This window comes from Microtus oregoni, unplaced genomic scaffold, assembly GCF_018167655.1.
Source record: "Microtus oregoni isolate MIOR12 unplaced genomic scaffold, Mior012 000028F_ref0000031, whole genome shotgun sequence".
In the NCBI taxonomy this organism is placed as follows: domain Eukaryota; kingdom Metazoa; phylum Chordata; class Mammalia; order Rodentia; family Cricetidae; genus Microtus; species Microtus oregoni.
The window spans coordinates 438,848-462,407 of record NW_024543087.1 but is presented as its reverse complement, the minus strand read 5'-3'; the positions used below and the strand labels follow the sequence as shown (position 1 = coordinate 462,407).

The 23,560-nt window shown below is 43.7% G+C and overlaps 2 protein-coding genes across 5 annotated transcripts in view; both read right to left on the bottom strand.

Annotated features, from left to right (window-relative positions):
- Nucleotides 1–17,941, bottom strand: part of Fyco1 (FYVE and coiled-coil domain autophagy adaptor 1) — a 70,784-nt gene extending 52,843 nt beyond the window's left edge. For 2 of the 4 annotated variants that reach the window (XM_041676973.1, XM_041676976.1), the window contains exons 1-4: nucleotides 17,815–17,908; nucleotides 8,734–8,874; nucleotides 3,825–3,940; nucleotides 1,180–1,286 (exon numbers count right to left, since the gene is read on the bottom strand). In XM_041676973.1, coding sequence (XP_041532907.1) covers nucleotides 1,180–1,286; nucleotides 3,825–3,879 — 162 coding nt within the window. In that variant the 5' untranslated portion in view covers nucleotides 3,880–3,940; nucleotides 8,734–8,874; nucleotides 17,815–17,908. Of the gene's footprint in view, nucleotides 1–1,179; nucleotides 1,287–3,824; nucleotides 3,941–8,733; nucleotides 8,875–17,377; nucleotides 17,452–17,814 lie in introns of those variants that run through there. The other 2 variants (XM_041676974.1, XM_041676975.1) reach the window with 2 other exon arrangements.
- Nucleotides 17,942–22,292: 4,351 nt separating this feature from the next.
- On the bottom strand, nucleotides 22,293–23,330 carry Xcr1 (X-C motif chemokine receptor 1). The gene has a single exon (XM_041676785.1). The coding sequence runs from the start codon at nucleotides 23,328–23,330 to the stop codon at nucleotides 22,293–22,295; it is 1,038 nt and encodes a 345-aa protein (XP_041532719.1).
- Nucleotides 23,331–23,560: the final 230 nt, after the last annotated feature.

Sequence of the window (23,560 nt, the reverse complement as noted above, 5' to 3'; positions counted from 1 at the left end):
TAACTGTGCTGTAACTTAGGGAACTGAGGCAATGACATTTTACCTATTACTCAACTCTCAAGAGCCAATACAATCTTAAAATACATGGAAAATTCAAATGAATGTCAGTGTGAGTACTTTCAAATTCAAAATCAAAATGGGCTTACCTGGAAAAGAAATAAAACAAAATAAAGTGAACTCTCATAACCAGTTGGTGTCAAAGAAACAGGTGGAGGCATAAAGTGAGTTCTTCCATGCCTGTCTTTATTCCTAGTGGTTCTCTCACCCTATGTCCTTTGGTGGGATGTGATACCATAAAGTATGGTAGGTATCTTTCTATATCATTTATAGAATTTCTCCCTGGTTATGGAGTAAGATTTAAATCTAGCTAATAAAACAAAACCCAGAAAAAATAGTAATGCCTCATACAATTGTAAAAATAACTACAGGTCCATTTCTTTCCTGCCTATTTCAAAAGTATGCACTTCCTAAATCAGCAGAGCTGTTTGGGTCAAATTAAGCAGACACAAAAGTCACACCATGAAAATGTTGAAAGAATGTGGCCGGGCAGGTTGTTGGCAGAAGCCTTTAAACCCAGCACTTGGGAGGTGGAGGCAGGTGGATCTCTGTGAGTTCAAGGCCAGTCTGGTCTACAGAGCAAGATCCAGGACAGGCTCCAAAGCTACACAGAGAAAACCTGTCTTGAAAAACCAAGAGAGAGAAAAAAAAGAATGTTTGCCTGACTAATCCTGATTCGGCCAGCTCCACAGTAACCATGCTTGAGGAGCAAGGCTCTGAAATGGGCCTTAGATGATCTTCCAGAGTCTGCACTCTTGGAAATCGCCTTTATGCCTGGCTCGTGTACATACACTGTGTCTTCTATAAGGGTGACACTACAGGGTTCAACAGGTTCTCAAAGGGTGTAAGTAACCCTACCCTACAGTTAAGAGCTTTGTTGGACAGGCCTGTTACTTGTTTTAACATGGTTTAAATCTTAGGGGAATGTTTTCAGTTCCCAGAACGTGCTGACTTGCACAGGAAGACTAAGCTCTTACGACTGCTCTGACTCTTGGTCTTACCACAAGGGCTTAATTGCTCCACTGTGCTTTCTGAACCACATCCTGGAAACCAACAGAAGTCACTCACATAGGGAACAAAAGACTACTGTGACAAAACCAACACATGACAGATGCCACTTACTTGCAGAAGATACTCAAGTTTGTAGGAAAACTTGTGCAAGCTGGTGCTGTCATCTGTGATCGGTTCTCCTCCTTCTTTAAATTCATTGCTTAGTTCTGTCACTGCATCTTTAAGACAACAGACAGAAACATGTGACTAGAGACACATACATGTTTACTTTACATTTCAACAGTCCTAAAATTAGCATGCATCTGAGATGTACTGAAAAGTAAGTCTGAGAAAGCAGAAATAACACCAGGAAGCACTAGGATAAGTGGTCAATGGTGGTCACCTTAGAAACACACATCCCCGTGAATCCACTACCAAGCTAGCACTATACGTATACACAGCCAGTTACCAAATGGTTGCTATGTGGATTAATCAACTGCAGTGCCACAAAACAAGACAGACTTGGGACAAAAAAGAAAATGGCCAGGATAAAGTCTGCTTTGCTTTGTGGTAAAAAAAACAAAAAAAAAACCAAAAAACCAACAACAACAAAAAAAACAAAAACAAAAACAAAAACACCCAATACTGGGTATTCACAAAGTAAAAGTATTTATTTAACATTTTAGCAGCTCTGGATTGGGATTCATATTATATGTGTTGAAAAACAAGGCAATACTTTCTATGCAATGATGCATTAAATGAGAAACATACCTAAAAACAAGGCATCAGTTTTGGAAGTTCCAAATGGTGGCCTCTGGCATTTAATAGTTTGACATTCTGTTTCATAACTTGCCCCCACAGGAATTAAACCGTACCTAAAAGACAGCTCTTTGAAGACAGCATTGAGTTCTCAGGGTGGCCATGACTCAATCAACCTGTCACTAGACCCTAGAAAGGTTCCATTTCTCTTCAACAGTGGGAGCCAAATTTCTAGCACAAACCGTAGCATTCACTACAACCCTATCAGCACAGGTTAAATGCAGGTTTCAGAGCATCAGCAAGTACAAGTAACAGTAACAATGGGTGCCCAAGAGGGCTCAGACCTTTACATGTATTTTTCATTAGTAGAGTGTCTGTTTTATTTCAATAAGCCAGAGATGTTATGCAATATGCATTCTAATTTTAGCACTAAGAAAGATGAAAAAATTAAATACAACATAGAATCCAGGAAATCTCTTATTATCACCCCCATTTTAGGATCCGGCTGGCGAAGAGCAGAGCTCTAAGCAGACGCTGGTCCTTTTACCTCTCCAGTGTGCGCATTGCTTCCTTTGTTGACAGGATGTAGGTTTCAAGACTATTGAAACAACTGTGAAATTTCAGTGAAGCTAATACAGATTCATAAAGCTTTCTCTGAAAACTAGCCACCATGACATAGAAAAGACCATTTTGTGGTGAAACTTCTAAGGACCAATGGCAAACACAGATTTGCACAAACTGTCATTTATTTTCTCTGTATGTCTGTATAAATTAAACAAAAGAAAACAAAAATGAAAGTCTAATGTGGTCACGTGCTAAGACTGATGGTGTATAACCCCAAGCTTTGTTCCGTACTGGTTCTGTGAGAGTAAGAAATGGTAGCAGCAATGGCACCTACCTCATAGGACCAAACAAGAAGATTCCGTAAGTTACTCCCAGTATCATGTATCTGTATACACAACGGTGTCTTATGTACATGAAACACCATTCAAAATATGACTCAAAAAATATTGGATTTTACTGCATTTCATTTATCAGAGTTTTAAATTAGGGATGTTCACCAACATAGTGCTCCAAAATTGCAAAGTATCCAAGAAAACTACAAAATATAAAAATCAAAATCCGGAACACCTTTCAGATAATGGACACTCAACATGCATCAGCCATGAGAGGTCCCAAAGCACTGTAAAGAGCAACTCTGAGAAAATGGGTTGGACCTTGTTGGGTTTTGATCTCCGATGCAGACTATGGACTGCACTGAGGCTATCCCAGACCAATAGCCGTTACTACAAGATTTCTACTTGTTTGTCAAGTTCAAGCAATCAGGAACTGTGACCTCTGCAGGCACAGCTTACGGTAAATGTGCTGGAACTCCAGAGGCTTACAAAAATCAACCCTGGCAGAGTGGGGGATAAGAAACCTACTAAAATGTGGTCCTTGGGAGACCATCTAAAAGGGTAAAACTTGGGTTTCTGCAATCCACAAAAATGCTGTTATTCTGCCAAGGTCTATCTAGCTTCAGGTTTGTCCGCTCCCCTCTCTTGCCTTTCTCCAATGGGGAGAGCCACAAACCCAAGTGACTCCCTTAGGAGTCCCGGAGGTAGGAGGCCTGGTACTAAAACACATGGGACAAGGTGTGGGGAGATACAACATGAAACCTTCAATTACCTCATCTGCCTTCCTGCTTAAAGAGAGGAGAATGTTCCTTTCCCTAAAAGCCTAGCTCACCAAAGCCCAGCAAAGGCAACTAAGCAACTTAAAGCACCAGTAACTGAAACCAGCCCCAGTCCTCCTAGTGTTATCTGATTTTGTTCACAAACCAGAGGTGCTGCTCTGAGAGGAATGTGAGGTGAGCCCTCCCAGCTGCACAGAGGCTGGATTTCTGAGAACCAAATATTTCAATACGATGTATACTGTGTGTGTAAAAGAGGAAAGGGCTGAATTCTGACCATCAACAGTCAGGGCACAGGTCCAAGTTCCTTAAAACAAAGCCCAGTTCACTAGCCACTCAACCAGACCTTGAAGATCACGGATGATCCTCTGGAGCTGGGTCTCAGCACTGCTAGAAGCCATAGTGTCCCCCTTTCTTGGATGTGTCACTTCAGTCAGCAGTGGTCAGACTCCATGCTGGCACCTGTACAGGGAAGAGGCCACAGTTTAAAAAATGCAGAGAACCTTTTTGTGTGAATCTTGTTAGAAGGTACTCTCGGGTCTGCTTCTGACATACTTACATTCTGACACCATGACATGCTCTAGGTTGTTCTGCTTGGCTTTTTTGTCAACTTGACACAGGTAGAGTTATCAAAGAGGGAACCACAAGCATGAGAATGCCTCTAAGGACTGGCCTGTGGACAAGGCTCTGGGGCAGTTTCTTATTTAGTGACTGATGTGGGAAGGCCTAGCCCATCCTGGCCCTGGATGCTGTAAGACAGCAGGAGGAACAAGTCACGAGGAACAAGTCAATCAGCAGCACTCTTCCATGGTTTCTGCTCCAATTCCTGCCTTGACTCAATGTCTGGAGAGTTTTAAGATAAAATAAACTCTTTCTTCCCCGAGTTGCTTTTGGTCACAGTCTTTATCATAGTAATAGAAATCCTAACCAAAACACAGACTTAACAAGAAGCAAGATCAACTTAATAGCAGAGCTGGTTCTCTCTGAACTGCCCACCATGTCTCTTGGGACAGAACTGCCTCATATTTGATTCTCAGAAAAGTCTCCAGTGAACCCCTTACCACTTCCCACAGAGTTCAGACCTGCTTATTTCAAGTTCTGACATCCCTAAACCCCGAGGAGCCAGCTCTGTTCAGAGCCCCGCCATTTTTTTTTTCTTACTTCTTTCTAAGGAACAGTCAGAAACTTCTAGTCAGGCAATGTTGAGGGGTTGGAGGGGGCAATAGGTAGGGGATACATACCCTAGGACTTCTGACAGGGACAGTCTGGCCTGCCTAGTAGAATGTGGCTCCTCCACTGTCAGCACTTTGAGCCTCTTCTGCTCTGTGTTCTGCTAAACCCGAGGGTGATACTCCCTGACCTGTCTGTCACCCAGGAGCCTACATAGCCCTCCCTCCAGTCCAGGGACAAGGTACTATTTTAAGCTCAGTTATAGTTTTCTTCAGCTGGAGAGTCCCCTACTTAGGCAGCTGTTAATGTCATTTAAGGACATGGTAGTGTTTGAAGATTAACAAAAAGGAATGTGAACACCTGAAAGGAAGTTATGACCACGCATTTGGACATTGAAGCCTTTCAGAAGCTTTAATCCACCCTTTAGGTATCCTGTGTGAAGGTGCAATGTCTGCTGTAAGGACACTAACAGCCACATTACTGACAGCCTGTCCAGGGCTCTGGTTCATATTGTACACAGAGCACTTTACTTGTGGAAATCATTATGGTAAGGTAAACACCTTTCCTGTTTACAAAGGAAAATCAGATGTTTTATAACATAAGGCCCAGGGCCACTGAGTAGAACTGACTTGATTAATGTTCTATGTGATTTCAAACCTGCTGAACCCTTAGGACAGCACAATCATCATTACAGTACAATGACTCAACACTCTACCGGCTCCTAGGAACCATCTTGAACTTCAGTGCTTCCCAGTAACATGGCACCCTGAGTGTCTAACATGTGCCGGCTCTCTCACTCATTCAGTGCTTTGGCTTCCTTCTGCTTCAGGAGGTGGGGCAAGGAAGCCCTGGAAAGGAAATGGCTCTAGACATTAACAACTCCAAATATTTATAAGCATTCTAGTGACTGGTCAGGCCAGCATAGGCTTGTCACTGAACAGATGCCTAGGGTCTATTTTTAACTCACAAGCCAACATAGTTGTGACTCAGTGGAAACACACAGAGCTTCTCAGGCCCAAGAAGAAAGAGCCAGGCACTCAGCTAGACCACAGTCTCATGAATGCACGAGGGTCAGGGTTCAGGAGTTCTAGAAACACTGTCTATAAAGGCCCCTAAAAGTATTGGTACCATTTATCAAGGATAATAGACTGGGGACAGGAGTGGTTTATGAGAAGCCTGCTTTCCATCCCAATGTTTCCCCCAGGTCCCATGCTGAACACAGAGACCAGGTAGGGACCAGTCATAGCACCAGAGAAGGCCAGAGCCTATGCTCAGTCAGCCTCTTCACACAAGGCCCAGGCAGACAGTCTCTGTCTTAGTTTGCTTTCTATTACTGTGATAAAACAGGAAGACCAACCTGGGTTGTAGTGGCTCACACCTTTAATCCCAGTATTGAGAAGGTAGAGGCAGGTGGTTCTCTGAGTTCAAGGCTAGCCTGGTCTGTAGAACGAGTTCCAGGACAGCTTGAGCTACACAGAGCAACCCTATCTTGAAAAATCAAAAACCAAACCAGACCAGACCAGACCAAACCAAACCAAACCAAAGCAAACCAAACCAAAAACCCCTATCAAGACCAAAAACAACTTATGGAGGCAATGGTTATTTCGGCTTACAGCTGCAGTCTATCATGAAAGGAAATCTGAACAGGAACTTGAGATGGAAATCCAGAGGCAGGAACTGAAGGAGAGGTCATAGAAGCAACACTGCTTACTAGCTTGCTCCTCGGGGCTTGCTTAGCAACTGCTTTCTTATTCAACCCAAGACCATTTGCCCAAGGGTGGCAACTGCCTGCAGTAGGCTGGGTCTTTCTGGCACCATTCATTAAGAAAATGCTCCTATAACTTGCCTCTGGGACAATCTGATGGTGACATTTTCTTTATTGAAGTTCCCTCTCCCCATGTAACCCTGGCTTGTGTCAAGCTGACAAAACAAACAAAGAAACAGAAAATGAACTCTAACTAGGACAGTCCCCATTGGTGGGGTAAGGATGACTCTGTATCCTCCCCATTTACTGGTGGTCCTATCATCACCCTTTATGAACTCTAACTAGGACAGTCCCCATTGGTGGGGTAAGGATGACTCTGTATCCTCCCCATTTACTGGTGGCCCTATCATCACCCTTTATGAACTCTAACTAGGACAGTCCCCATTGGTGGGGTAAGGATGACTCTGTATCCTCCCCATTTACTGGTGGTCCTATCATCACCCTTTATGAACTCTAACTAGGACAGTCCCCATTGGTGGGGTAAGGGTGACTCTGTATCCTCCCCATTTACTGGTGGCCCTATCATCACCCTCTATTAGATGCTTTGTGAAGGCAGAGAGCCTCACAAGGTACAGTCTAGTTTTGTTGAAGCTGAGCTATTGTGCTGGCTAGTTTTACGTCAATTTGACACAACTTAAGAGTCATCTGAGAGGAGGGAGTCTCAAATGAGAAAATGCTTTCATAAGATCAGGCTGTAGGCAAGCCTGTAGGACATATTCTTAATTAATGACTGATGTGAGATGGCCCAGCTATCTGTGAATTACTGGTGCTGGATTCTGGAAGAAAACAGATGAGCAAGTCAAGAGAAGGCAGGAAGCAAAACTTCTCCATTGCTTCTGCACAATTTCCTGCTTCCAGCTTCTTGCTTTGCCCGAGTTCCAGTCCTGCTTTCCTTCAACGATGAACAGTGATGTGGAAAAATAAGTTCCCAAGTTTCTTTTGGTCATGGTATTTCATTAGAGCAATATTAATCATAAGACAGAAACTGATACCAGGAGTGGGGTTATTGTTTTGACCATGCTGTTTTGGGGAGGTCTGTGGAAGGACTTTGGAACTTTGGGCTAGAAAAGCCATTGAGTGTTGAGACTTCAGTGGGCTGCTCTGTAGGCACTTGGAAGACAATGCTGATGATGGAGGCTGAGGAGAGTCTGTTAAAGACTCTATTAATGCCATTTGCTATTTTGAACCAAGAACCTGTGGTTCTAGTCAGCTGGGGCTGTGATTAACAAGGGATCATCTGAGAGACTCAATTTAGAATCTCAATTTAGAAAATGCCTCTATAAGATCAGGATGACGACAGATTTGTAGGGTACTTTTTAAATTAGTGATTGACGTGGGAGGGCTGCAGGCATTGTGGATGGGGACACTTATGGGCTGGGGTTCTGGGTTCTGTAAGAAAACAGGATAAGCAAGCCAGGAGGAACAAGCCAATAATCAGTACCTCTCTGTGGCTTCTGCATCAGCTCCCACTTCTAGTTTCCTGCCCTGCTTGAGGTCCTGCCATGACTTCCTTTAGTAGAGGACTATAATGCAGAAGTATAAGCCAAATAAACGTTTTCCTCTTCAAGTGGCTTTTGATCATGGTGAAATATCACAGCAATAGTAACCTTATCTAAGAAGCTATTTACCAAGGAGAACAAGAGAAAAACATCTGGTACCCTGACAAAATACAAGTGGCCCATGCAGGGCTATAGATAACAACTCCTGGCTGGGTACTTGGCAATAAAGAGAAATGAATCACAGAAATTACAACCAGGCATTGAGCCTTCAAGGTGTTCTGAGTTTAAAGAAACCCCTAGAAAGGCTAAATATTTTATGCTTATGTTAATACAATGTTTTTGCAAAGAGAAATCAGAATACTTATTGCAGAAAATGGAGAACAAATGGGTATAACTGCAAAAGGGCAGGTGATGGTAGAGGAAATGGAACAATAGTGCTCCATGTCTTGTTTATAGTGGCAAGTGCCAAAATTCACATAATGAGCTGGACTTGGTAGTATAAACCCATAACCCCAACAGCTGGGAGGCTGAGACAAGAGGACTGCTGTGAGTTCAAATCTAACCTGTTCTATATAAACAACTGAGCTATACAGCAAGACTCTATCTCAAAACAAAAACCAGAGGGCTGGAGATATAGTCCTACTGATAGTGCTTGCCTAGGATGCTCAAAGCCATGGGTTCAAAGCCCAGAACTGAAAAACAACCAACCAACCAACAAACAAACCCAAAACCAACCAAACAAAAACAAAACTCCCCAAACATCAACAATAAAAAAACAGGAAAAAACCCACAAACCCCAATAGTAATAAATAAAAACTCACCTAACTGTGAATTATATCTCCCCTTAAAGTAGTAGTGTGATAATTTTTTAAAACATGATGGAACTCACATAGGGACAATTTGCTTCTTTATGCTGAAAGGAGTGAGTGACAGACTCTCTGTGATGACCACCGAGTTGCTACCTGAAAAGAAGCAGGTAGAAGTGAGGCCAGATGGAGGTATAGTGATGATAAAGGTTACAGCTTTCCTGCACCACTTACTTCATTGTTGCCAACCCAGGGGATGTGGCTTCCACATGCACCCTGATTTCATGAAGCCCATGGCTGTGTGCACAGGCAAAATAAGGGCTAAATGAGGCTGAGGTGTGTAGTAATAAGGGCAGCGGGGCTGCATCCCCAGCACCCCGGCCGCTTGGCTAGCTTATGCCCGAAATAACAACACACAAACTGTATTCATTTAATCACTGCTTGGCCCATTAGCTCTAGCCCTTACTGGCTAATTCTGATATCCGGATCAACCCATCTCTAATAATCTGTGTAGCGCCCCTAGGTGCGCTTACCGGGAAGATTTTAGCCTATGTCTATCCTGGGTCGGAGATTCATCGCGTGCATCTGCCTGGGAGCTGGGAGCATGGCGTCTCTCTGAGGTGTCTGCTCCAGAGAGGAGAGCATGGAGTCTGAGCTCACTTCCTCTTCCTCCCAGCGTTCTGTTCTGTTTTCTCCTCCCACCTATCTCCTAACCAATGAGGGCCAAGCAGTTTCTTTTTATTTAACCAATGACCTTCCTCCATCAGAGGTGCATGCTTCTGGGGGAGGGGTAAAGGGGAAGGAGGTAAGAACAACCGACTGTGGCTAACATCCAGGCTGAGGATGGGACCATGTGTGTATCACACAGCCCACTGAATTTCCTGGATCCTAGCTATTTGGAATCTGGCCTTAAGGAAAAGATGTATGTAAACTAAACCAAGATCTTGGCACACGGAGGCTGTATCAACACAAAAATGGGTTCCTGTGTGATTTTGCAGCTGAGCTGGGTGCGGTGGTTGGTGCACACCTTTACTCCTAGCATTCAGGAGGCAGAAACAAGTATATTTCTGTGAGTTAGAATCCAACCTAGTATATCTAGCAAATTCCAGGTCAGCCAGGACTACATAGTGAGACCCTGTTCCAAACAGACAGACAGACAGACACAACAACTAAACTTTGTGGTGCTTGACAGCTGCTGCCCATTGTTCATGGCACAACAACTTGTCCATGGCATTCTCTATGAAACCCGATTTTGGTTGTACTTGGTTGGTATCAAGTTCCCAGATCACAGGATGAGCTGGTCCCCACCACTGGTTTCACATGCTGATGTTCCAGAGTTTATGACAACCTCCCTTTTTTTTTTTTGGTGGGTGTTTTTTTTTTTAATTTATTTATTTTTTAAAGATTTCTGTCTCTTCCCCGCCACCGCCTCCCATTTCCCTCCCCCTTCCCCAATCAAGTCCCTCTCCCTCGTCAGCCCAAAGAGCAATCAGGGTTCCCTGCCCTGTGGGAAGTCCAAGGACCACCCACCTCTATCCAGGTCTAGTAAGGTGAGCATCCAAACTGCCTAGGCTCCCCCAAAGCCAGTACGTGCAGTAGGATCAAAAACCCATTGCCATTGTTCTTGAGTTCTCAGTAGTCCTCATTGTCCGCTATGTTCAGCGAGTCCGGTTTTATCCCAGGCTTTTTCAGATCCAGGCCAGCTGGCCTTGGTGAGTCCCTGATAGAACATCCCCACTGTCTCAGTGTGTGGGTGCACCCCTCGTGGTCCTGAGTTCCTTGCTCGTGCTCTCTCTCCTTCTGCTCCTGATTTGGACCTTGAGATTTCTGTCCGGTGCTCCAATGTAGGTCTCTGTCTCTGTATGACAACCTTCCTAATGCTATGACCCTTTAATGAAGTTCATATTGTGGTGACCTTCAAATGCTTTAAGCTATTCAACTTTCTGGCAAAGATGAGACTAAATACATATAAAAATTATTATTTTTTCCTAGGACCAAGTACTGAGTTTCTGGACATGACCAAGGTATTCTTTAGAGATAAGGATGATCTCTGATTTCCAAATGAACGCTACACCTGCCCAGATGCCCTACATGCTATACACATCACATACAATATATTAATTCCAAACTAAGAAACAAAGACACTCCCTCAGCCTAAAGCTTTCTTATACTATGGTTCAAATGACTAGTAGTCACAGAGTTGCCTGCCAACCAGCTAAGGTGTGACTAACACAGTATCTGAGGAGCCACACCAAGAGGAATCATAAGGGGAGGTTCTAGGATGTGGGGAGTCAACTTTGCCATGCTTTCCTAAGACAACAACTAAGAAATGACCCAGACAGAACAGGGTATAGCTGGATTCCTCCCCAGTCCCAAACAAAATGAAACAATTGTAAATTCCACTTTGATCAAAAGAAATAAATGATGTCAAAAGGCAGCTGGTCTTTATGGAAGAATAAACAGCCTTGACCTGGTTCAGCACACCCAGCAGTGTGTATCTGGTCACAAACCACAGAGATAGGTGCCTTTGATTGGTACCTGTACCTTTCAAGACCAGGAGGTCCCACTGGCTTGAATTGGAAACTGTCTGTGAGCAGGCAGGCCACCCTCATCAGAACTCCACTAAGAGACTATGGTACTCTGTGGGGTTTCCTGGGTCCAGCACAGGGGCAGGCATTACAGCACATGTGAGCAAAGGTTCATTGGGTGACCCAACTCCTTAGACCCATAATTAAAGCCTTTCCTAGCTACATGCCTGAAACACCTTTTCTGAACCCTCCCTCTAGCAATCATTTTTTTTAAAAGAGGGAATGAGGATTTATGACATTGCCAATCTTCTCTTGGCCCCATCCCTCTCAACAATTATAAGGAGTTCCTTAGTCATTTCCCTAAAGCACAAACAAACCAGCCACAATTTGGCCCATGGATTCAGAGCAGGGTCAGAAAGATCTGAGCCCAGGACAGTTGTCTTGGACTTGAGAGAATCCAGGTGTCTTATCTATTTTTATTGCATTGGTGTTTTGCCTGTATGTATATCTTTAGGAGGGTGTCAGATCCACTAGAATTGGAGTTACAGACAGCTGTGAGCTGCCATGTGGATGCTGGGGACTAAAACTGGGTACTTTGAAAGAGCAGCCAGTATTCTTAACTGCTGAGCCATCTTCTAGTCCCTCCAGGGGTTTTTTAAAGAAAACAGACAGTGTCTGTCCTTGGGGCCAGAGCCATAGTTCCACTGCTGGAAAGCCCAGAGAAAACAACTAGGAAGTAAGGATGAGACACGTTCCCAGAACTACTTCAACAATGAACAATGGATTGGCCCCTAACAAAGATACATGTCACCAAGGTGAGGGAACGGCAGATGGCAAAGGCACAACCTCCAGGGTCTTGGCTCGCCAAGAATGTCGAAGGGTCAGTGCAGATGACTGCAATCTAAGACACTGTCCCTCGTAGTTACTTTCCTCATTGCTAATAGAAGACACTGGACAAAATCAACTTAAGGGGGTTGATTATGGATTACAATTCAGGCAGATATATTCTATCATAGCAAGGAAGGCATGGCAGGATGACCTGAAGGCTGGCTGGTCAGCATTTGGAAAGCAGAGTGAACAGGAAATGAGCACCTCGAGTTTGCCTCAGGTGATCTACTTCCTCCAATGAGATTCCACCTCCCAAAGGATTCACAACCTTCCCAAACAGCTCTGTCAAGTAAGGGATGTGGGTCGAAACACCTGGCTATGGGGTACACGTCACATCCAAATGACAGCAGCCACTAAGCATGGCCTTGAGGAGGCTCAGGTAACCTCTGGTGCTAACAAGTAGTATTTTGGGGCCACAATTATTAAGGAAGAAGGTCTCATTCAGGAGTAGGAGTGTCACAACTGTGAACAATGGTGGTGGTGGGGAATCTTGGCTTTTAGGAATTTAGAACAATGGAAAAAAACACGTTTCCATGTCTTATAAATGAGAAAAATCATTTGAGGCCTGATAAATACTTTGACGAAAACAAACTATCCAGTGCTCCCTATTCTAAGCCTTTGTTGCAGAGTCTCATTCTTCTTCTATGGCTCTTTGTACTATTTATATTACGGTACTTTACCTGTTAATCATTATTCTTCCTACCTGTCCTATAACTCCATTGTTAATAGTTCCCCAGTCCCTACTATAGTTCGGGTATATGAAGAATTCTCAGTAAGTTACTTACCAAATAAATGAGACAATATAGATCTTCAGTACATAAAGCAAACAAAACCTTGAGGAATTAATATATGCCAAAAAATAAATAATAATATTTCAAATAGTAGAAACAATCTAGACATTTGTCCTTATACAACGGATAAGCATAGTCTTGATCCCTCATCAAGGAAATTTTTACAACAGATGGAGACCACTAGAGAAAACTACAACCAATTTAAATGCAAAGTTCTGGAGCCCAGTTCTAATGGCTACATCTACAAAACAACTCTTGAACATAAGGCTCAGGGTACATTGTAAGAGGCAGGGGATTTGGGACTGTGTCTCCTAGCAATGTAGAAGCTACACCAAGTTTCACCAACATGTCTGCTTAAATGTGAGCTGAAAAAGCACAACCACAAAGAACATGTCAAAGTGGACATGGGAAAGCCCACGAGGCCTCAATTGTACATACTACAGGCAATTAGAGAATGCTGAGAATGGGGGAAACAGTCTTTCCCAGGGAAGAGCATACCAATTGGTTATTCAATACCAAGTGGTCAGGCCTGAAAACATTCATATGAGTAATGTCATTCAGACTGAACGGGTTATATTTAGGAACATATGTCACGTAACAATAATCAATGAAAGAAGAGGTCATGAATTTGAAAGACAGCAAAGAGGGGTACAGTAGAGGGTTTGGAGGGAGGAAAGGGGAAGGAAAAATGTAATTATATTGTAATCTCAAAATAAAGTAAAAACCAGAAAAAAGTTCTACTTCTTCAATTTTAAAATGTTTTCTTGTTGAGCACAAATTATGTGCATAAAAAAACCCACCATGTAATTGTGGAGATTATATTGCCCTTATTGTGAGACTCTTACAGAACTACTATTCTAAGAATGAGTGGAGGAATAACATAATTCAGGGATGGACTAGGAGTATGTCCTCTACCCTAGCCTGCATAAAGACCCACAATGTTCTGAGTGCTTAGGGGATTTCTGTAGGACCTGTAGTTCATATCTCAGTCTGGGACATATGGTCCCATTTTCTGGGGTGACAGGACTGTACACTAATCTTAGCTGTGTTGGCCTGAACTACCCAGAGTCAAGGCTCTAGCACAAGTCTCAATGCTCTGTGCCCTTTATCAAGACTGAGCTCTGCCTAATGCTCCCTAAACCTTCCCCAACCAAATCCTCTAGTCTTTCTGGTCTTACTTTGGACAGAAAGAAGTGTGTATCACAGTTTGTTCTCTAAAAAGTCTTCCTCAGAAATCAGTACTTGATCCAGAACAATAATTAGTACACCCACTACTGGTCCCCAGTAACCTAACCTTCTTGTTTGGGGCGGTGTTGTGTCTACTACCTGGCTTTAGGATGAACATGATGGTATTTGAAGACAGGGTCTTTAGTAGAAAAATATCTGCAATTAAATGAAGTTTTGATGATAGGTCTTGATCCAATTTGATCTGTGTTTTTTGTAAGGGGAACTACGAATACATAAAACACTACAGACATGTGAGTATAGTGAGAAAGTGACCAGATGCAATGAAAAGAGGCCTCAGGACCAGTCAAGTCTTTACCTACGACCCAGAGTTGTAGCAAAATAGGTTCCTGTTATTTAAGCCTAATTTGTGGCATTTTGTTGTGGTGGCATAACAGGCAACACATTCCCCAGAGTCATTTTCCATTCCCAGATGTGTGGATCTAACAATATCCACTAGGCAGACTGGGGTGGGGTGGTATCTGGAGTCTAGGTTCTGGTGTGTCTCTGGGATATGACAGGAAAAGAATAAAACCAAGACCCAAGGTGGCTGAAGCTTGAACAAGGGGCAACTGACATAACCCTTTCCCTTATCAGGCATAGGTGAGTTCTATCCTTTTGTACCCTGTTCAGACTTTTAGACTGTTTATGTGAACTTTATTATTCAACAAATAATGTGATGAGGATCATGGCATGGTTAGATGAGACTCAATGTACATTTAGCTCACTTGAAGTTATCTGGCCACTTTGTATTCTGTTTTTCAGATGTAGTATTGGGGGGGTGAGGGGGGTAACCTTTATCTTCTTTCTCATGAAGATTAAGAATTGCTATGCTTGGAGAAGGTAGAAAGCGAGAGAATAAATGTTCACAATGGCTAACTTTGGCTAAGATTTAAAGCACCTTCTCTATGTTCCTGACCAAGTCTTCTGTTGTCCTGGAAAAAAAAAATCCAGGGCTAGTTGGTGGGGTAGCATATGCCTTTGATCCCAGTACTTGGGAGGCTGAAGCAGGAGGATCTCTGTGAGTTCAAGGCCAACCTGGTCTACAAAGCAAGTTCCAGGACAGCTAATGCTGTTACGTAGAAAAACCCTGTCTCAAAAAATCAAAACTAATACCCCATCCAGGGCTATAGCTTCAGCCTCAACAAATTCTTTACAGTTTCATTTCAACTGACCATCACTAGTTCCAGCTGTACAGACGTACAATGAATCTCTTTGGGAATTCTGCTCTTGGCCTAGCTTCATGCATATGAAAAGTTTGCTTGGACGGTTCTTTTGGGTCAAGGTTTTGGGATGCTAAGAAATCCCTGAATGTGATGTCCCACTCAGGCCAAAGGAGCAGTACCTCAGGCTACTGGTTGAGTAGGCCAGCCCATAGGTACTGAAACCAACCACTAGGCCACAGTATTAGTAATGAAACCACAGATTCTCTTATCCTTTTCCTCTGACCACAGTGTGCATATATTCTCATCCTTACCCCTATGACCTGAACCAAATGAAAATGGTCCCTTGGTGCTGTTCAAATGCCCGAGAGCCTCATGAACAAAAAGGACCATTGGTGGCCACTATAAGCTCCAGGTTAAGTGGCTCCCATGTTGGGGAATGGGAGTTGGATGAGCCATGTTCTTAGGATGATATAGACACTTCAGTTAATTCTAGTGACTCATCAAAAAGTAACTAGAAAGTAGGCAATATTTTTCCATGTGTAGACCCACAGAAACATCCTAACTTTTACCCTACAGGACTGTTCAAATTGAGGTTCAAATGCTACTTGAGAGAAGCAGGAACATAATAGCCACATAGGTGATCAGATGTCAACATGAACACAGACAACTGTCCTCTGGTTATCGGTACTTCTGATAGGTACCTATAAAAGTATAAATCCTAGATATGACCCTTTCTGCTGCCAGGGGATACTTGCAGTGAATGTGACTCTGAATTCTTGAAATCTACCAGTGGTTTCCACCATGAGATCATAGTTAGTCAACACACTTCCTCTAGCTCATGTTGATACATTCCAGTTGTTGAGTTATCAATATCTTACTTTTGGAATCTCCAGAAATCAGAGATGACATATCATCCAACCCTCCCCTGTAAAGCAAGGGAAGCCAGGACTAGGGGCTGACATTTCTTGAGTACTCTGTGTTCTGACGGCAGCAGGCCTCCAGTCTCAAGGACCAACATAGGTCAAGGCCACCAGATGTTATTGATGATCTTGCTATTACAAGTGGTGTCTTTTATCTCACCCTAAAGAACTGGGCTAAACATTTGGCTCTTAGCCATTCTGGTATCCTAGCCCCTACCATAAGGGGCAAAGGAGCCCGAGACCATTTCCAAATAAATTCTAAAGCAACTACAAAAATAAAGTAAAATATTAAGAACATATAGATACACACACACACATATGGATGACACACATATGGACTGTATACGTTACCTATTTTCTTATAAAATAAATAATTTTCTAAATAAATGAAGTGGTATATACAGAGATGAACACTAAACAATAGCAGATAAACCCTGCTTCCTGAAGCAATAGTTTTTTCAGATCCTTTTAGAAAAAGGAGGCCAAAAGTCAGCACTGTGCTGATTTAAGGATGCTAACAATCCCGACCCATAACTGCTATTCTGCATTTCAACACAGAACTGGTTGTCAAAGAGCCAGAGGGTCAGAGGGCAGCAATTCTACCCAGAAGGTTACAACACTAAAGACACAAACCTGTGGCTCAACATCCCTTCCCCTGCATCCAGCAGCAGCAAGCAGATGGCAGAGGAATTAACCTTGCTTCAGACCATTGGGCCCATTGCTGAGAGAGGCTTGTAAGTAGATTAAGCCCTGATCCTCTGCCTCTAAAAGCCCCTGACCCATTTCTCTGTCCAGAAAAAAAACTGCCACGGTAAATCAGACAAGCAGAGGGTCAGAAAGACTCTGATCAACATAGGCAATATCAACAAGTGCTGGTTTTCTGAGGAGAGACAGCAGTGGAAACACTCAACAGTGACACAAGGAATCGTTAAGCGCATTAATAGGAAGCTATGTGGCTTCAGTGCTACCACATGTTCTACGCTTTTATAAAAATAGATATCGCCCTGCCCCCACCCTCATCCCTAGCCTGGGTGCCAACAGGACAAGCTCTCACAGCCCGGTGCCACCACACTAGATACACTAAAGTTGTCCTACAGGTGTTTCCAGAAACTTCACCGCAGAGCTACCTTGTGATCCTGTACCTGAGCACAAGGGCAGTGAGTTAGTTCAGCGAGGACACCGAAAGGAACAAACTGTCCTTCCTGCAGCGAAGGGACATCAGCAGTCTTGCAAAGAGGAGGAGTTGGCTTCCTGAAGGCTAAGCCCCAATGCCCGCGAGAACTCTAGGCTTTTGCTCCTGTGCCAGGGGTTTTGGGGTACTGGCATGACAGGGTGGCCCCTCTGCTGGTTCAGGTCTTGGAACAGTGTTGAAGATCTTTTTTTAGCCGACCCCACAGACAGCCCGGGTACTAAAACCAGGTCCTCTAACCAGAGGGTTCTCCCGAGGCGACGGACGCCCTGGGTGGGAGGGGACAGCCTCGGCAACAGGTGACTACCCACGCCCCCGAGAAGCCTCCGAGCCGGGGTCCAGAGCAGCCCCAGTGTACCCGAAGTCTCTCCGGCCGCCTGCGGCACTTACACGCTCGTAGGTCCACCGCCGGGCAGAAACGAAACTTTCTAGGGCCGAGCGAAAGAGTAGGACAGCGTAGTGTCAGCGGCCATGAAGCGCACAGAACACCAAGAGCGCGCGCAGACTACGACTCCCGGCATGCTCCACGGATGGCCTACAACTTCCACCGGGTGTCACGGGCCGGTAGGAACTACGATTCCCGGCATGCTCCACGAGATGGCGTCCCTTTGGGGTAGCCTGAACAAGTTTTGCATACCCGGAACAGGGCCTGAAGTCGTCTGTCTGGTCTCCTGAGCTAGAGTTGTTGGCTACTGTTGTTAAGCACTTGTAATGTGGCTGATTGGCTTTGAACTGTGTATGAGCCATTCATATAAAATAATGTACCTGATTCAAAAATTCCCCGAACTAAAAATAGTGCATTAACATTTTTGTGCTATTAATTTTTACTTATTGAACTAAGAAACTGAACCCACTACATATCGCTGAACCTAAATTCTCAGATTTTGATTCTTCTAATTAACAGAGACATAAAATCAGTGTTTGAAATTATGTGCTATTGAACTACCTGCCATGCTTAGCTTCCTCAATGGTATCGAAACGCACCCTGAAGCCTGCATTCCAAGACCAGTATCAATGAACATGTACAGAGAGTACAGAAGATGTCAGCCTGAGGTTAGGTCCTGCTCCTTAGCTCTGGCTGGCCAGCCCTCCCTCTGCCTACTTCTTGCCATTTAGCTAGAAATTCCTGTCTGCCTCACAGAACTCAACTAACTAGTGGCATCTGCCAGACCTCAGTGGTTCAGGTTTTCAGGATAGATTCACACAGGCTTTTCAAGACAGGGTTTTTCTGTTTAACATTCCTGCCTGTCCTGGAACTTGATTTGTAGATCAGGCTGGTCTCAAACTCACTGAGATCGCCTGCCTCTGCTATCTCAGGTGCTGAAATTAAAGGCCTGTGCCACCACTGCCCAGTGGACAAAGATTTCTTAGTTATTTTCATGTTTTACATGAGATGTATTTGAGATAACATACTAACTTGATGGAGTAGGCAGGTTGTGGATGGGAATAAAAAGGAGCCTCCTGACAGAAATGATTCCCTTTGCTGTTAACAAAGAACAACAACAAAAAAAGGGGGGGGGAGTGGGAGGAGATGACAATGGAAACAAAGAATTATCAGGCTAGTGAACAAAGAAAAACTTGCTCCAACCACAGTCTGAACAGCTTTGGCATGTTAAGGATGAGAGAGATTTCATGCACCCTTGCTTAAAACTTAGAAACTGAATAAGTTTACAAAGAAGAGGAAGACAGGCCTTGAACAGTGGTATGTTTTATAATGGTAATGATTCATTTTGAGAATTTCATAGTTAAGGCAATTCTTCTGGAGTATAGTTACACAAATTAAGATGACTATGACATCACTAGACAATTTAGTCTTAAGGGATCACAATCACATATGGTCCAACATTGACCAAAATGTTGTGCAACAGATGGCTGTATATATTAAGAACCTAATATGTCATGCCCTCACCAAAAACTTATATAGCATTGTGTTTAAAACTCAACATAGCTCTGTGGTATAGGTAGGATTCATTTCTGTACTTCAAAGTGTAGAAGACTGAGGCTCAGAGAGGTAAAAGAGTAGCAAATTCACTTGGCTAACGAACAGAGCTCTAAACAAGGATGGAGTTGAAGGTTCCTGATTCATTTCTGTCCAAGACATTGTCAGATACACAAAATGCTCAGCTTTATCTACAAAGGAAAGGAGGCCAGAAGAAGGCAATGGATTCCCCTAGAGTATAACTTGTCTTTTTTTTGAACCATCAGCTCCCAAATAATGACACGGAAATTTTTTTATTAATTATGAAAGCTTGCCCTTGTTAATAATCTATTTTTTCCTAGTAACTTGCTGTAAATCCTGGTCTCTGGCCTCCATCTTTGGAGGCCCCGCCCCTGTGCCTGCCAAACTTTGACCCCTCCCCTGAGGAGGGGCAAGGAAACCTGCCAAACCTTGACCACTCCCCCAGCCTATTTAAACTATCCCAAGTCCCTGGGTGGTCTCCCCCCTCCAACCCCAGTGGTCGTCTTTGCTGGCAGAGCACAGGCATCTCATTAAGCCTGGATACCAATCTAAAGACGAGAAAAGCAAAGCGGCCAGTGGCTCGCTCTTACCTTGACCTTGGTCCAAAATGGCAATCCTGCCTCCAGGAATATCAGAATGAGACTGAGAGTTATCTCCTCCCATCATATAATTCTCTCTAGTTCTGAGATAAAAGGTGTGTACCACTTTCGCCTGGTTTCTAGGGCAAGCTAGTGGGATTAAAGTTGTGTGTTATTGCTGCCTGCTCTGTAAAGTTGGCCAGTGTGGCTGTTTTACTTTTCTGACCCTCAGGCAAGTTTTATTTATTGAAATACAAATGAAATGCCAGTATACTCCACCTCAATCCCCGTCCCCCACCTCTCTCTCCCCAGATCCTGCCTCATCTCAGAAAGCCCACAAAGCACGACTCCTCCTCTAGAGATGCTCATGACCACTCCCACAGGGTATTTAAACTATCCCCAGAAAACAGACACATGGGTTTTGGTCTCTCTTCCCCATCTCCTCTCTGGGGGAGCTGGAAATTCATCCAGACTCATTTTACTCATTAAACCTGGACTTTTTCCAATTTAGTTTGATTTGGTCTGATTTGGATTGCTGAGTCAGAGGCTTATCAGGGTGGAGAAACTTTTCAGGCCTTAGTTTAGGCTTGTTCCTAACTAGCTCTTAAAATGTAAATTAACCCATTTATATTAATCTAGGTTCTGTTATGTGGCTTCTTAAGCTCTCCTCAGTACCATATGCCCTACTTCCTCTGGGTCTGCTGGAGAATCCCCCTTATCAGACTCTTTCCCAGAGTTTCTTTCTCTCCCTGGAAGTCCCGCCTATCCTCTCCTGCCTAGTTTTTGGCCATTTAGTTCTTTTTATTAAACCAATCAGAAGGTGCAGCAGGAAGGACAGAACCGCATCTTCATGCAGCATACAAAAAAAATTATACAACACTCGAACTGGGGATTAAAAATGGTTGTGAGCCACCATGTGTGTTCTGGGGTCTGAACCTGGGTCCCCTGGAAGAGTAGCCAGTACTTTTAACTGCTGAGCCATCTCTCTATTCCCTTGAAGTTGCTTCTTCCTGATAGCTATTTATGGCTTTATTTTTATTTTTCATTAATTCTTTAAAATCTACTGTTGTATGATTTTATTTATTTATTTTTGGTTGAAAGAACAGGATCTGAGTTTTACCTCTGGCCACGGATGCAGACATAATAGTCCAAACTGCCCCAAGGGCATTGTGGTGGAGTCACCTTATATTACCAGGGAAATCTGGGTTCTCTCTTGGGGTTCTTAGTTTCATTAATAAAAGAGTTTAAGAAATAACTCAGAAGGAGTCTTGAGGTCAATTTTATTAAAGTTTCAAAGAAAAACCTGTAAACCAAAAGAAAATCGCAGGCAAGCAGTTTTCCGGAGGAGGAAGATGGAACAGAGGGGGGGGAAAAGCAACCAACAGGAAGACACTGTGGAGTAGAGGTCCTTGTAGAGATGAAGTCATGGGTATGTGATCATGAGAATAAGTTGGAGAGATACTGGAAAGGCAGAATCTAGAGGACGTGGCTCTGGCAGCTTAGGGAGAAGGGATTCAGTGCTTGAGGAAGATTCAGCTTTGGAGAATGATCAAAAGGGGAATGCTGGCACTATCATCCAGATGGTAGGAAGTCAGCTTTCTCTCAGTCTGGAAGAGATGAAATGGCAGTGGAATCTTCAACTTGCATGCCTTTGTTAAGTGATCTTTGCTTTTTCCAAACTTTCATGGATGTATTGGTGTCACCTGGAAGTTAGCAACAATATCTTATTCATCTTTGCATTGTCTAAATAATTACTTAGTGCAGATGGTAGCACATATTGCATTCAATTATGGGGTAAATATTTAAAAACTAGTTTGTGTGTTAACAGTTGTTGCCAGAATACAGAACTTTTTTCAATTTAATGGGATTTTATGGTCTAAACTTCTTTGTGACTGTACTTCTTTGAGGATGTAATTATTCTTGTCCTGAAGACATTTTCTCCAGAAGTTGTAAGAAGCACAGAACCAGACACCGCCAAAAAAAAAAAAATCAGTTGGGACAATCTTATGTGTCAGCAACCTCATTGCAGTTAACACACACTGAGAGTTTGAGCCTTCCTGCTGTCTGGAAGTCCTTATATTTAGGATCTTCTGATCAATCGCTGATAAGCAATCGATGTCTAAGTGAGAGAATGAATGATGAACCAAGTCCAGAAAGTATTGCTTTGGATTGCCCAGCTGGAAGCCACTTTCCCACAGCTGTCACGTCTTTCCTCCACACCCTGGCGTCTCCACTGTTGCGTCTTCTGCAGCGTTCCTTTCTGATCCACTTCTTGTTGCCTTCCTCCAACTTCCCTAGTCACCTCTGTGCTGTGTTCCCATCTTCTCCTCTCAGTAGAAGGAGGGGCCCTCATATGTAAATGCACCAGGGGAGTAGGAGGGTGGGGCTGGGCTGGATGTCTTCTGCCAGCACAGCCGGACCTGCTGGAGAAGACTTTTTAGGTGTCTGCGAAACTTGACCCCAACAAAGACATAAAGCACTGGGTTGAAGCAGCAGTGGGAGAAGGCCAAATTGCGGCTGATGAGATTAGCCATGTCTAGCTGCTGCCTGCTCTTACAGGTCTGCAGCATGACTTTAGTTTTATATAGTGTCTCTAGGAAGAGGATGAGGTTGTAAGGAGCCCAGCTGAGGAAGTATGCCACCACGATGGTGAAGATGAGCCTGACTGTCCGGTGCCTCTGTCTGGACTTTGAACGAAACAAGGTTCTGAGAATCTGTATGTAACAGAACAGGATGATCCCCATGGAGAGGAGAAAGAAGATGTTGTGCTGGTAGACTGAGGCCAACAACCCATGAAGTTCAGAATAAGAACATTGTGAATCAATCACCTTGTGGAAGATAGCTTCAGGGATGGAGGACAGGATACTGACTGCCCACACAGACGTGATCACCAACAAGCGGCAGCGGAGGGAATGGATGCCCAGAGTTGATATGGGGCTCACTACAGACAGGTAGCGATGGATGGTCATAATGGTGAGAAAGAAGATGCTGCTGTAGAGGCTGATGGAGAAGATCAGGTTGAGGAGCTTGCAGAGAAAGTCACCTAGCAACCATTTATGAAATTGTGCCGAGATCCACACAGGCAGCAGGCAGGAGAAAATAAGATCTGAGAGACACAGGTTGAGGATGAAGATATTGGTGAGTGACTCTAGATTCTCATACTTCACCAAGACCCAGAAAACCAGGCTGTTACCCATCAGGCTGAGGAATAATACCAGAGAATACAAGACAGCAGTGAATGATCTTGCAAAGTAGATCTTCCTCTCACATAGTTCACTCTGAATATCATACTCATACTCAGAGATTGTAGAGGACTCCATTTGGATCCAGGAGGCAGGGATGCTGACAGCATCTGAAATGATAGACATGTGGGGTTTAAATCCATATGGTTGGAATAGAGATCATTAGGACCCATGTTACAAAAAAAGTAAGGTCCATGGGCCAGATTCTATTGGTGAGCTATTTATAACAAGATTGAGAATTAGGCCTTTACATCGTCATTATGGAATGTTTCTCTTTCCCATAGAAAAATTTTCTTGACCAAGGACATACAACGCTGATTTATATTCTGCCAAAGCCCCCTTCTCCTGGTAGATTG

Excerpts from the sequence above, each read along its gene's own strand:
- Xcr1 (XM_041676785.1), bottom strand. The coding sequence starts at position 23,330 with ATGTCTATCATTTCAGATGCTGTCAGCATCCCTGCCTCCTGGATCCAA.